The sequence below is a fragment of the Pholis gunnellus genome (assembly GCF_910591455.1).
Source record: "Pholis gunnellus genome assembly, chromosome: 16".
Taxonomy (NCBI): domain Eukaryota; kingdom Metazoa; phylum Chordata; class Actinopteri; order Perciformes; family Pholidae; genus Pholis; species Pholis gunnellus.
Genome location: NC_136543.1, coordinates 15,869,510 through 15,884,081, shown reverse-complemented (window position 1 = coordinate 15,884,081; position 14,572 = coordinate 15,869,510). Strand labels below are relative to the sequence as shown.

The 14,572-nt window shown below is 40.4% G+C and overlaps 1 protein-coding gene across 1 annotated transcript; it reads right to left on the bottom strand.

The window, feature by feature from the left end:
- Positions 1-2,379: 2,379 nt before the first annotated feature.
- Positions 2,380-12,390, bottom strand: oprd1a (opioid receptor, delta 1a; the record flags this gene model as incomplete). The annotated part of the gene is made up of 3 exons (XM_079176206.1): positions 2,380-2,909; positions 4,498-4,853; positions 12,149-12,390. The coding sequence occupies 3 exons, from the start codon at positions 12,388-12,390 to the stop codon at positions 2,380-2,382; spliced, it is 1,128 nt and encodes a 375-aa protein (XP_079032332.1).
- Positions 12,391-14,572: the final 2,182 nt, after the last annotated feature.

The window sequence follows — 14,572 nt, the reverse complement described above, 5'->3', positions numbered from 1 at the left end:
AAGAATTCTGCAGTGAGAGGAAAAATGACACAAGGAAACATTTTTTAATGAGCCATCCTAATGTGATAATCAAGTGAAAATTATGCACACTTTAACTTTGATCATACCCTGAATGCACAATACAGATATTTTTAATATACCCATTTATTGGAAGTAACTCAATTTTGTTTATTTGTCAAAATATAATAAGTTAACCACCCTTTTCATTCTTTTTTGGGGGGAAAATGATTCTATACATTTTTGTCATTGTGCCCTTAATTTGAGTTTGCAAAAATATTGTTGGCTGAGAGATATCCTGCCTGACAGATGCAGCACTTTGTCAAAGCTAAGCACGTATATACAGTACACTTGAAATCCCCACTGGCATTGTAAGAAAATATGAAGGAATGTATCGCAATAGTCAATATGTATAGTCTCTCTCCTTGTCTCTGTGAGTAACTCTACATTGCTGAATCTGTAAACAGAGCAGCCATTTCCAAGCATCAGATTGTTGTTTTCTCCTTTTGTTCTTTTATTTGTATTGTTTTATTGAAGCCTCATGAGTCAAAAGCATTGTGTGGAAATAGTATGATCTAAAAAAAGTGTACAGAAAGCATTCAGAATCACAGGTAGTCCTCAAAGTCATTTTAACTGTGGCTGAAGCCAAATGTGTTCAAATGCAAAAGCTTTATATTATCTACAAATTCACATTTATTGACATGTTTCTTTTCATTTGTCAAGTCAATTCTAAATAGAGCCCATCACACATAGCTAAAGGGGGCTTTACTCTCATCTTCTTTGATTTACATTCAGTTTGGATGGGTTTTATCTATTCCACATTTACCACATTAAAATAGCATTTAAACTCAATTCAAAACTATGACACATTTTACCATGTTTGCATGTCAACACATATTTTGCCTTCAACATATTTCCACATGAGAGCAAATTTAGTTAAGCTCTGCATAATCACCTCTGACATACATCATCTGGTTATGCAGAGTTGAAATGATCATTAATTGAACGGCATCCATCGATGAATGTCTCCAATTTGACTGATGTCATCATCTCTTGGAGTAAATAAATTACCCGGAATAAATGACCAGTCAATATGTCCTAAATGAGCCACAGATATTCCAGATGACAGGCTTTAAGATCATTTAAATGCAGATCAGTAATCGCCTTGAAGCAGTTTGTTTGTTGACTTCGAGGACGGGCATCTCCGTGATGAAGATGCTCTCAGACCGAGTTTTGGTGTGTTAATTGACAACACATTTCTTTCAAACAATAAACCAACGAAGTAAGTGAAGTGCCAACATTATTCTTCAGTAGCATGTTTGCCTTTCTGCTCATTTTGCTCAGAAGCTGTCTGCAGGCTTGACACCACTCACGAAAGTCAAGTAGGCGTGCAGAAAAGACGTCCATAGAAATCCAAGCTTCAGTGGTTCAATGCCATTCTGGATTTTTCCATCTGAGCACAAAACCTTACGAACTGGGCTTGATTGGGATTCCATGTCCTGTGTGACAAACCTTTTCAGAACCATGGAACGATGAGCCCAGATTTTTTTCTTTAAACACAGTTGACGGTGGCGGAGTCTAAAGGAAAAGAAATAAACAAGTAACAAGTGTCCATTTTTTTTGTTGAAGATTCCCCTATTTCTCAATATAGAGAGTGGTTGATCTTGTTGTTCAACAAACTTTGCTATAATTCATCCAGCTGTCGGTGGGTATCAGTCGTGCTCTGTAAGGCTACTTTTTTGTGTTGATGGTATAGATACAAATGAAAAAGTCAAAATGCTCCTCTATCACCACAATCTCTTTTGTTTCTTTGAATGCAAAGGCAAGTGTTCCTTAGAAGAAATGAAGCGATTGAAATTACATTGTGAGTCAGTCTGTCTTCTCACAATGCTCTCTGGTTAATGATGTTTGAACAATACCTTCTTTGCTTGACAAGATAGAAATCTGCAGATGATTCTTTGTCATTTTTGTATCGTCAAAAAGGTCTGTACACTTGTCTTCTGGTCCATCGGACAGACTAATTGTGAGCTGGGGATGCTCTGCTTCGTAATCTTGCTCACATTTGAATATATTCTTTGGGCTATCACCCCAATCTAGTGTCACAGCCTTTGTAAGGCGTCACATTTGATTCCATTTTTGTTATCAGAACTTTAACAGAAAAGTAAGATCAGAGTGAAACTTATTTTCCGTTCTCTTTAGCTATTCCTTTTGAATGTTCAGCCAAATTGGAGAGAATAATTGGCATGACTCTGTTCTTTAGAGACTAGCTTTTTCTTTTCATGATCTTTAAAACTCTGTTGTGGAGATCTGGGTGACTTCTGATTGCAGATCTTGCTGGATCCTCCTCGAGCGAGAGCTGTGTGGGACCCGTTCCATGCCTAGTCATGCCGGCTTCTTTTCCGCTTCTGTTGGAGCGCAGACGGACACTGGCTCCCTTGTGTTGTTACGGCCTCTTGTCAGACTGTGCTGCTCCACGTGGGTTTGACAGGGAAGGCAAAAATCCCTGAAGCACCGCTTAAAATTTTCATCTAAAAATGCGTAGAGGACAGGGTTAAGGCTGCTGTTGGTGTAGCCCAGGGCGATGCACAGGTGCCAGCTGGCTATCACGAAGGGGTTCCTTATGTCGATCTCCACCATGGTCTTCACGATGATGAAGATGTGAATGGGGGTCCAGCAGATGATGAAGGCTGCCACTATTACCAGGACCATGCGGGTGATGCGGCGCATGTTGCGGTCTTTCTCCTTGGAGCCCGAGAGCAGACGAACGCTCTTCAGGCGCAGGATCATCAGGCCGTAACATATGGTGATGACCATCACAGGAACCATGAAAGCAAAGATGAAGACACAGATCTTTGTCACAGTGTCCCAGTACCAGTCAGGGTCAGGGAACTTCAGCATGCACATGGTTTTACCTGGAAATAGGGCAGGAAAGAATTCAAAAGATTTTGTTAACGTACGGTAATGGTAACAAGCAGGTTGAGACAGATGCTGGGTAAAGCTACAGAGAAACATTCCCGGTCTTTCACCCGCATGTGCTACTGGCTCTTCCACCACCCTGGCTTCCTCACCTTTATGCCCCGTTATACTTATATTAGGAGTTTGTCTTCATATACGGACTCTCTATTGTCTGTCACAAGCCTGAAGTTTGCGAGCATGGTAAGCATTGAGCATTTACTCTTAGTGGACAGTTATTTGCTCCTGTTGCCATCGTATGGGTGCACAACAAAGTAGGTGCTATGGGTCTATGTCCAGGTTGTCATCCTTCATGTCTCGTGTCTATTTCAACTTCTCAACGTAGTGCCGATAGTTGACCACTGAGTCTTGAGCCACAGTGGGCAGCACCGGGATATTAGGAATGTGCCTCTACTATTTTAGTCCACATGTGTGAAATACATGTTACTTAATGCTTCGCACACTAGTTTCTTCATTGGCACCTGAGACTGTATATAAGAAGTGGACGGAGTCACGTGATGTCACCCATTGACTTGTGGACTACTGTTTTGAGCCCAAGTGTTTGGCATTTCGTCTGTTGCCATCTTGTTTTTTTGCAACCAGAAGTAACCCGAAAGGGTGGAGCTACTAAACGCTGAATAAGACATTTTTAGATGGTCAAAATATTACATTTATCTTTCATGAACTGAAAACGCACCGTGAAAGGGTTAAAGTTGTAAGATGAAAGCACGGACAACTCCCAGACCAGACAATGGCGAGGTAGTAACCTGTCTATCACAAGGTATCCTCGCCCTAAAGCGTACCCTGCTTTACTGTCTATTTTACTCTAAACGGGACCATCATTTATTAAATGAACATCATGCTGTATTAAAGACGACTTGAAACTAGCGATTGAGAGCATAAACTCATGTTTAAATGTTTACTAAGGTAATAAAGTGAAAAGTAGGGTCATATCCTTACAGACTTTAGAAAGATAACAAGTTTATGGCAATTGTCCTTGATTTCTAGGAATACCGGTCTGTTTTTCCTGAGTCTTTCATCTGTTATGCACATTGGTTTTCTCCTTTAAAGATTCATTACAAACATATTTTTATTCTTCAAGGTCTACTTGGAAAGGAGATGTGACGGTATCCCAAAGACATCTAGGCTCATCTTTCAACATGCCTTAAAACTTAATGCAGACACACAAAATAGATTGTGTGGCCCTGGGTGAGTAGTAAAGGTAGTAAAATTCAGGGACTATTCAGGGCTACTCATGGAAATCAAATATTATCCTCTGTTTTGGTTTAGATGGGGAGATGTTTGGATCCAGAGGTCTAAATGTTTCAGAGGCTTTTTCCTTTGTGTGGCATGAAAGCTCTGATGAAGTTCTGAGGAACAGCAGCTTGGCATAATAAATGCTAATTACACAGATCAGAGCACGTCTTTTCTTGAGCACTTTTGCAAAGATTCAACTCTTCATGGCTTACCCAATTCTGGAAGACGGTTAATACTTGTATAAAGACTTAAAAATGAAAGACAACACAGTGGAAGAGAACACTATCTCACCATTATCCTTCACTTTGGTCACAGCCATGACCATAATGGGCACCCCGATCGCAGAGGACAGGACCCAGATGAGCACGTTGATCATTTTCGCCTTGACCGGCGTCCGAAACTCCAGCGCTCTGACTGGGTGGCACACAGCGATGTAGCGGTCCACGCTCATCATGGTCAGGGTGAAGATGCTCGTGAACATGTTGTAGTAGTCAATGGCAATAATGAGCTTGCACAGGACTTCCCCAAACGGCCAGGTGTTCATGAGGTATTTGGCACTCTGGAAGGGCAGCGTGCTGGTGGCGAGGGCGTCGGCAAGAGCCAAGTTGAAGATGTAGATGTTTGTGGCCGTCTTCATCTTGGTGTATCTGATTGTGATCACAATGCAGAGAAAATGGGTTTGCAATAAGCAGCCTTAGAGTAAAAGTGAATTCCCTCATGCTATGGATGTGCAGTGTAAAGCTTTGATCAACAACATATCTTTTTCTAAATGAGAGATTTTAGATAATCGTTACAATGGGCCTCTGATCACGCAGCCTACTTGCAAGAAAAGCACCAGGGACATATGAAAAGAAAATACTGCTGCTGTTTAATTGAGGTTCATGTATATTGTATGTGTTGGAGCCTGCTTTTAGCATGGGACTGTGCATTTTTCTTTGAGTGTGTGAGATGAAAATATGTATTAAAAGAAAAAAATAATGGTCATCGGCACTGAACTCATTTTATTTGGTACAGTATCGGCTTATTGAGGTCAGACATTTTCCTCAGGAGTATAAAGGCTTATTTTCACAAAGGCTTCTCTCATGAAAAACCTTACAAGATACTGAATACAAAGCATAGCTGATTTAGTTTTCGAAGAGATTGTAGGTTTTTTTAAATTATTGCTTCCAAATACAATCCAATTAACATGCAAAGCAGACGGCCCAAAGGCACAACAGACAAGCATTAGAGACCCGAAAATGAAGAAATCTGTTTAAGAAATACTGTTTACAATGCTTTCTGAATATATTTTTCTGATACTATATGCCATTGAACATTTTGTTCAGTTCTTTTTTTATTTTAGAATTGTCTGAATGAATAAGTATAGGTCGATTACACAATACATTTTAATGGAAAATATAGAGAATAAAAAGAGAAAAATCTTTGTGCTGTTCCATTGAAATACACTGAATGGATATGTTTTTGGATTTCTCTTGTTATTTTTCACGCAGCCTCTACAGACAATAATAGGGGTATTGGTGGTGGAAGTGATGGCAAGGGTCTGCATATTTGAAGCAAGGTGTAGCCAAACTCAGCACACTTTTTATTGGGTTTAGCCATCTTATGAGGGACCGACTTTATTGCATCTCATTGGTGGAACTGATTTAAATGAACACAATAAATGTCACTTGTTTTGATAGGGGTTTTTCTGTGTAATTTGTACCAAGTTTTAAATTACAAATAACTGATCCAACAAATACAAAGTGAAGTAAAGAGGCAGGAGTTTGACACAGAAAAAGAGAATATAGCAAGTATGCTTCAAGAGTAGCCTACACATGTAACAAGCAGTCTCTGCCACTTCCTGGTGTGACGTTGTAAACCTGTAACATGTTGTTGTCTTTCTGGAAAACAGACGTTCAGCTTATGTCGTGCTTGTACAAATGACTCCTCCTTGAGGCGAGCTGTCGAGTTTGTAGATAAAGTTAGTCTTTAAACTGGAAGGGTCATCAAAGTTTAATAGATGACATCAGATGACACTTTTGGGAGTTGGTCCATTGATGATATATTAGTGACTGAACTCTGTGGGCAGGAATTTTGTCTGATAAAATAAATCTATTTGATGTGAACACAGGCTTCAGCTGAATCAGAAATTATAATTACATTGGTTGTTACATTATGTACCCTCTGCTGAGTCTCACAACTGCTGATTGTGTCTCATCTGTTCAGTCGAAGGAGAATCCGGTTCAAATGTACAAAATTTGAGCAGTACATGATAGAAATAACATTTATAAATTGTATTTAAGCATGTCATACAAGCCCTTTTGATGTGATAGAAGGAAAAGTGCAGGCAACTAAATGATGCATTCCATTCAGTTGTGTCATTCTCAGGAAGCTGCTATTTTGACATGGCTTACTAGGACACTAAAATGAAACCAAAGCCCCAATCAGACTGGATTTATTTCTCTATGGGAGGTGGGGTGATTTTATAATTACCTGCACTGGTCAGTGATTTTAATCCCGTCCTTGTAATTCAAAGTAGATCTATGAGTTATCTAGCGCCGATCCGACACCAGTGCATTCAAAGCTAAATCAGCTACTTTCATCATCATTTCAGAAGCAGCGATTGTTTTTTGCTGGAGTTTAGCTAATGATTGAGCCATCACATGCGTGGTACCGATTGGGGAAGTGAGCGACACGTGTTGTTGTTGTTCCTATGTTGCGTTAAAAAGCTGATAAATTACATGAGAACAAGATATGGGATTGGTGCAATGACTCGCGTATTGGCCAATATCCGATCCTTGCGTTGTATGCTGCCTCCGAGGTATTTCTGATACTGGTATCGGAACAACTCTCAATAAAGATCTGACTTGAGTTATGACTTACCTACACCTCCCCCTTGAACTCTCCTGTTCCCTTCTGGGGAGGCTTTTGGCTTTCTCTTTAAGCTTTATCCTTGCCTTGCATGTCCATTACATACCATTCCTATAATTTCCTGATGGTTAGGTTGCCATCTTGAATGATGAGTTTAATCACAGAGGAGCACAGTGAACGTTTCATTCTTCACCTCGTGTATTGTTGTTAATTCCGTCCAATTGGGCCTTAAATCATAATTATTGTTATTAGTTACGCCTGTGCTCTTTCTGCTTATGACAAGTCAAATAGTCTATCCTTGTCTACCTGTTTAATGTCAATTTGCAGCACACCGCCATGTGACCTTGACTCTAAGAATTTAATCCAGCTTTATTTTCAGTTCATTTTTCAATCCAGACAGAAGGAAACAGAGAAGTCAGCAGCAGAAGGCTGGCTTTGAACATTCCCTTGTTTGATCAGTATAATCCAATGTGTGCATCTACTTGTGCAGTGAGCATTTGGTAGTTACGTAAGGGCCGTCTGTGAAACAAGCACTATATTAATGTAATGCATTTATGTAAAATAGCATCAGTCTAACAACATAATTAAAACTCTGTCATAGTGACATACAGTGAACAAACAGTTAACTGCTCTCTGTTTGCTTTTGCATCTCAATCTGTTTGAAGCCTTTGATTAAGCACCTAAAGCCGGGCTTTTGACATGTGGTGAGGATTATGTGTGAGTGTGTGTTTAACGGCAGTCACTTTGATAATTGAACTGTGATTCCAAAGAAATCTCTTTCCCTACTCCCTAATCCAAACTGACACACACATACTGTATCCTGTCCTTCAGTGCTTCAGTAAACGAACACTGGGATGACTGGGCCTAGATGTTACACCACCCAATGTTAAGACCATGTGGAGATAAGAAATTAAAAAGGTGGAAAGTTGGGTAGAAATAATGCAAGTCTGCAACTTTTTACTGTAGTGTCTGTATACACAGGTGCTGTATATCAGAGGTAAAAGTAATTTAAAAAAGGAGTGTGTAGTTATTTCGCCCCGAGATAGTGTGTTGCATCCGTGCTGGCACTCAGGATCTTGGTTGGATTATGAGGATACCAAAGAGCCGTTGTGGCATTTAAAATAGAAAGAAATGGCTACAGGGGGATGCTCTTTTATGCTTTATAATGTGCCTCCTCACAGCAGGTGACTAACACATGACAAGACTTTAATTTCACACCAAGCAGTGACAAGTGGCACAACTTTCCCATTTCCACGTTGTGCCATTGCAATGGAATAGCTTGTCCTGAGGTTATGTTACGGGTAATTGCTCAGTGTATAATTCAGATAGAGGGGAACGCTTGTATCTTCCTTTTTCTAGGCTTGGAGAAGCAATTAAGTTCTAAGAAATCTCATTGTAACGCCCTTTTTCATGTTACAGTGAAGCACGTTTGTCACACTCTGTGATGGTTTAATTGCCCACTTCCTCCTTTTGTTTTTCTTTCCTTACAGCATTGACTCTGTGTTATATGCGGCTGTCATGGCTGACCAATGCGTTCCTCCTCACACATGTGTTCTGCTGCCACAAGAATAAAAAAAGGTCTCAAAAGCAGTACACTGAAACCATTAGGGTTGTAGGAGTTCAGTAGCAATTATTGACTATCCTGACCTCTGGGGTCTGTATGTATGTGAATGATCTCTGCCAAGATAGAGTGCCATCTATCACTGGTTTATTATTCAGCTTGCCATTAATCAAATGCCGCCAACTATGCACTATGTAAATTCTATCTAACCTGCCAAAGTTTTAAAAGCATTCTATGCTTCACCAATTCTGTTTGAAAAATGCTTTGATATCACCAGTAAACACAAAACACAATGATTGCATCGATGTAACCAAAGAGCTCAAAGAGCTGAGTGGACTAAAAATATCTCCTGTTGCCAAGTTGTATCTAAAGTCTGTCCTATTTAGCGGAGAAGTGAAAAACGTTTCTTATGGGATGGTAATGATTGTTGTAATAGCAAACCCTGAGCCCTTACGCCTAGCAAACAGAATGAATGGCTTCTGACAAAATCAATAAATTAATGACAATGGCCCCTCTCTGGTGCCCTTCCTCGGACCACACCTGTCTTCTTGTCCTTCATTTTGATCTCAACTGTTCCCACCCGTAAAGTTCCATGACTGCATCGTGCATGGTTGAGAAAACTATTGAGTTGACCATCAGTCAATAGACGAACAGAACGAGAGACCTGGCAAAGAACTCAAAGACGCTTCACACCACAATGCTCACACCACACACACACACACACACACACACACACTGATATGCTACTGGGTGACGTGGAAGACAAGCAATGAGACACAGTGTGTGTTAGTGTGTGTGTGTGTGTGAGTGAGTATCAGTCTGTTTATTTCCTGGGTTGAGACAGCAGAGTCATGCAGTCATGATATTTTCAGCCAAATCTACACTTCTAAGGAAAAAGAAACGACTGTTTTTGACCATGTTGACTCATACTGTGATTCTTTTATCTTTACCAAAATATGACCATACCAGAAAACCTAGGGTGTGAGAATGCCGTCCATTATCTGCTTTGTTGGTAGAAATGGAACAATAATCCTCAAGCAGCTCAGTTCCACTTACACACAAACTAATCCAGCCTGCCACTGTTTGCACACCGAACCGGTTTCAAATGGAGGCCACTTGATGATAAATTGCTTGACCGCTCAGCCAGGTCTTATCTTACAGGTGTGGCAGCAGGATAAGGGTCGAGATAGAGCGGAGGATAGCTGGAAGATAACAGAAGCCATGCGTTGCTTTTCCTACTATCTCCAGAGGTGCCGGCCTCTCCATCAGCAATCAGACGAAAGGCTTTCAACGCCACTGCAGCCTAATTCACACAGACGTGAGCATTCATGCAGTCTCTACTCTAAATGGAGTTTGTCTGCATTTGAGTGCCTCTAGCCATGAATCTAAGGGGACGGATATATCTCAAATTCATGGATTTTGCTTTATTTATAAGCTGCCTTGAAGTAGCAGGCAAAACAAAACACAGAAGGAGGCTTTCAATTGGGCTTTTGTTATGATTACAGCTGAAAAGATTTGGTGAAATTATAGAAGATTAATAAAACTAAAATGTTGGCAACCCACTAAATACCAAACATTTGCTGGTTCCAGCTCCTCAAATGGGAAGATTTGCTACTTTACTCTGTTTAATATCTTTGGATTTTGAGGGACCTTTTCCACTATTTCTCATATTTTAGAGATGATTGATTGCAAACATAGTTGCATTTCTAATTGTATTTTTTAAGATTTTCACTATTTGAAACTAGATTCAATCTTTTGTCTTTGGAATGTTAGAAAATAGTAAAAGTGTACTCCCTTTAGAGTTTACAGATCTTCCACAGGAGAGAATATTCTGCTGGGATGGTTAATGCGCTCAGTTTCTTTTTGCCTCTGTGGCGTTTTGCATCAGTGATGAATCCCCTCGCTCACACAAACACAAATGCCAGATGAATTGCTGCCTTTTCTGAGGTCTCATCCATCTCCTTTTTTGTCTCCTTCTTATCTCCCTTGCTCACTCTTTTTATTTTCCTGTCTTGTGCCTTGTGTTTTTCCATTATTTTCACTCCAACCCCTGGGTGGAAATAATGGGCAGAGTTGTAAATATGTATGAGTTTTTCTTGGTTCAATATCCAAAGATTGCGAATTGCAGAAAATGCCGAGCTTGTGACTTTTTCTATATTCTACTCTATCTGTTTTAAACACTCCCTCTGCTTCTCTCTTTCATTGTATACATTAAATTAATACCAACAACCATTTAGACCATGTTCATATCTAAATACATTTCAGCCCGCCATGTCACGCTTGTGGGCAGATAACAACCACTGGCCTTGACTGCTTCGCCTCCACTCGGCTGTATTCTTCTTCTCTGCTGAGGCATCTTAAATTAATTCCACCTGCTTGTTAATTCACCGGCCCAGCTGCAGCAATTAATGCTTTAGGTGATATTGGGGAAACACGTAAAGCGAATGTTTGAGATTAGTATAATTAGCATAATGAGTGAGGACAAGCAGAGCTGCTGTAAAAGCTGTTTATTCCTGACAAGCATACAGGTTATAGCGCTGGGTGGCTTCTCAGGAAATGACAGGTTGCGTGTCTAGTTACAAAGTGGGTGTAGGCTTTATTATAATGCTTTTAGAGCTGAGGGGGAAACTGTGACCTCCGACTGACGATTATAGCCTACTGCAAACATTCACTAATGAACAAAATCTGGTTACTCTCTACAAAGTCGTTAAGCCTTAAAATACCTTCACTTTCCTTCATTTAAAAAGGTTAAATAAATAATGGGTTTAGCACTCTTGTTTGTATGTCAAGAGGCAAACACAGAACACACATTTTCATTCAGACACCACATAAAAACCTTTCCTCTAACTGCACGATTTCCCCTCTATCAATAGTGTGCCGCTGATGGTCCACAGATCTGTGTAAACTAATGGAGACTCTGTTTGAAGAACCCTCTCTATAGCTGAGGCACAGCTGAGTCTGACTGAATTAAGAGAAGGCAACTGAGATGAGAGACTGGATGGCAACCATCCCTCTTAACTTTCACATGTTGTTTCTCCATGTAGAAATAATGAAAGACCAACCTCATGCTTTATGCAGGGGACCACTTGTTTGGGACAAATGCAATGAGGAATGCATGCATTTTTTAGTCAAGGGTTGCAGAAAATCTTGTTTTTTTTCATGGCGTCAAACCTTTCCATTAAATGGAAATCATCGTTGTGAGAGTGGATTTAGTATTTTCATGAAAGGAGGGGGGGGGGGGGGGGGGGGGGGGGACAGGCAGTATAGAAGCCAAAAGCAAGCTTAAAACAAATTTAAGATTTAGAATTTGTATTAAAATGCATTCAAATTTGTGATACAACTAGAACTCACTCAATAGTCGATGTCAAATGTCGCAAATTCGGGGGCATTAAAACGTCTCATGAGACACTATAATGAGTGCTTGTGGGTGAATTTCACATCCAATTTGGGCTTTGATGCTCTTATCAAGTGCTTTAAAACAGTTGAGACACTCACCAGTAAAATGACTGTAATGGAAAAACAAGTCTTTACCTGACCACCCCGTACATTACGAGGACGTTGCCCAGAAGTCCCACCACGCAAATGACGGAGTAGAGAGCCGTGATGCATATAGCTATGATCATACCCCCGGTGCTCCTCACCGGACCCTGCTGCTCGGTGTAGTTCTGCAGCCTGTCGCCCATCTCCCCGTCCGGGAAGGTGACATTGTATGGGATGACGGAGTAGAGGTCGGACAGGGAGAGCTGAGCTCCTGAGACCGTGTACGGCTCCATGCTGCTGCCGCTGCTGCGCTGTGCACTCGACCCGAGGTGCTGAAAACTTGCTCGGACTGTTATCTGGAAGGGGAAATCTTGTCCGACTAAAGGCAAGAAGTGGAGAGAAAGAGTGGAAGTTTCCCAAAAAGTGTAGCAGCAGAGAGGCTCTGCGTGAAAGAATTGAGGCTGTTCTTCTGTTTTCTATCCAAAAAAGACGAGGACAAGGTGGCACCTCAGCAGCGGTGAGTTGTGTCTGTGTGCTCTGGCTGTGTTCACACTTCTTATACTCTCCGAGATCCCCACCTCAAAGCCCGGGCGCTCTCTTATACACTCGTGTGTTGACGTCAAGGCTGCGCATTATATGGTCATGTGCGTAAAACGGGAACGTGATGGGTGCCATACCTACGAGTCCTGAATTGATCTGGTGGCTTTAAGCTCTATGACTAAGCACTAAGTACAAATAAATAACCTCACCTTTGGAACAAATACCCGATCATATGTATTGTGGAAGAAAAAAAAAAAGTAATGCCTCACACTGAATATTTTGTAAATCATTTGCTCTCCAGGTTTATGAAACCAAGTGTAGTGAACATTTTAAAGCAGCTGATACCAGATGAAAGGACTGTGCACCACATATAAATTGCTGTGTCTGCTTACAAGCTGTGAAAATAATCAACCCAGCTGCCAAGAAACAAGCAAGTCCAAAATCAATAATGTTCCCACTGAAGTAATTTAAGAATGTACCCGATAGAAGAAGATGAAAAGGTTTTACAATGTCCTTACTGCCAAGAGAGGAAAGCCAAAATCAGTAGTCCCTCCTTATACACAAAACAAATCTGAAAAGTATTTACTTTAACAATGTCACTGATAGATTAGACGATGATGAATTATGTTATTACAGATGAGAAAACAATCTTAACTACAGCTTTCTTTCATATGAACCTAATCGGCAGATGTTGTATTGAATTATAGACTTACATTTTTTTCCGAGGATGTTAAATAATAAATAAACGCCAACTTCAAATGTTATTTTTGTTGACCTCCAGTGGTTTAACTTCTCAAAATGATGCAGTGACTTACAGGTGTAGCTCAGGTTACTCCAGGATACGGTGAGATCACTTCTGGGTTTACAAGAGCACGAGGACACATTTCTGACCAAACACATACAGCTTTTCTTTTTGGTCAAAAGCAAATTGTGAGCAAAACATTGATATCACCAAAGATACATATAACAAAGCCAATCGTTCGTAATGGTATCCACTTCCTGTTTCCTATTTGGCATGGTCATGGCGTGTTCGCCTCCCATCCTCCCTCTACCTTCTTTGGAAGTGTTGTTAACGTTTTGTGGCTGGCTTGAGGCATATTTGCGATATATATCAATTTATTTTGCTAACAGTAGATATTTACACAGCTAACAGCCATGAAGATTAGTTAGCTTGGCCTTTAGCACATGTAAGGTGGTAGATCTTGTGAGAATGTGTTGGTGAGACAGAAAAAGCTCCTGAAGAAAGTTAATTCTCTGAGATTCATCTGTGTGGAAAAAAAGCCATTTCAGTGTCAGAATGTTGGAAAGGCATGTGCCGTGTGAAAAATGGGTCCAATATTGACTTTTGTGATTATACAGATAAAGAATCCGACTTAATCTGTGTTCATGTTCACACCTCATTAGAGTTAATAGACTCAGGACCTGTTGCTAGTCTCCCAAAGACGGGCAGTGGAGAAATCAATGTGACACAGATACAGGAAACCAACTCTGTGGGGTGTCTCTGTTCTTAACTGCATGTCCGTTCTAAGGTGAACTTGTTAGCAAACAGTTGCTTATTTTGGCGACACATTCAGCAGTTATGTAACAACATTATCATTCATTTGGGGTCATGTCTATCTAATCTTATGCTCCACTTTACCAGCTAGTCGATAACTTCGTCTGTCCTCAGTTTGGTGTGGAGCAAGTAGAGCATAGTGTGGTTTTTACAGCTTTTCAGAGCTACTTCGAATTTGTTTACACTGTTCCTTACTCCCCCTGGCATTTTGTTGTCAGTTAATTGATTTCCCTCTCTTTAAGAGTTTTTTTAAAAGAGAACATTTTGAATTTTCCTGCTCTCTGTTTCATCTATTGTCAGCAATATCCAGACTGCTCGTCAATGGTGCAAATTTGCATGTAAAAGTCATTTGAAGGTGATTCAAATAAATAAATGAAAAA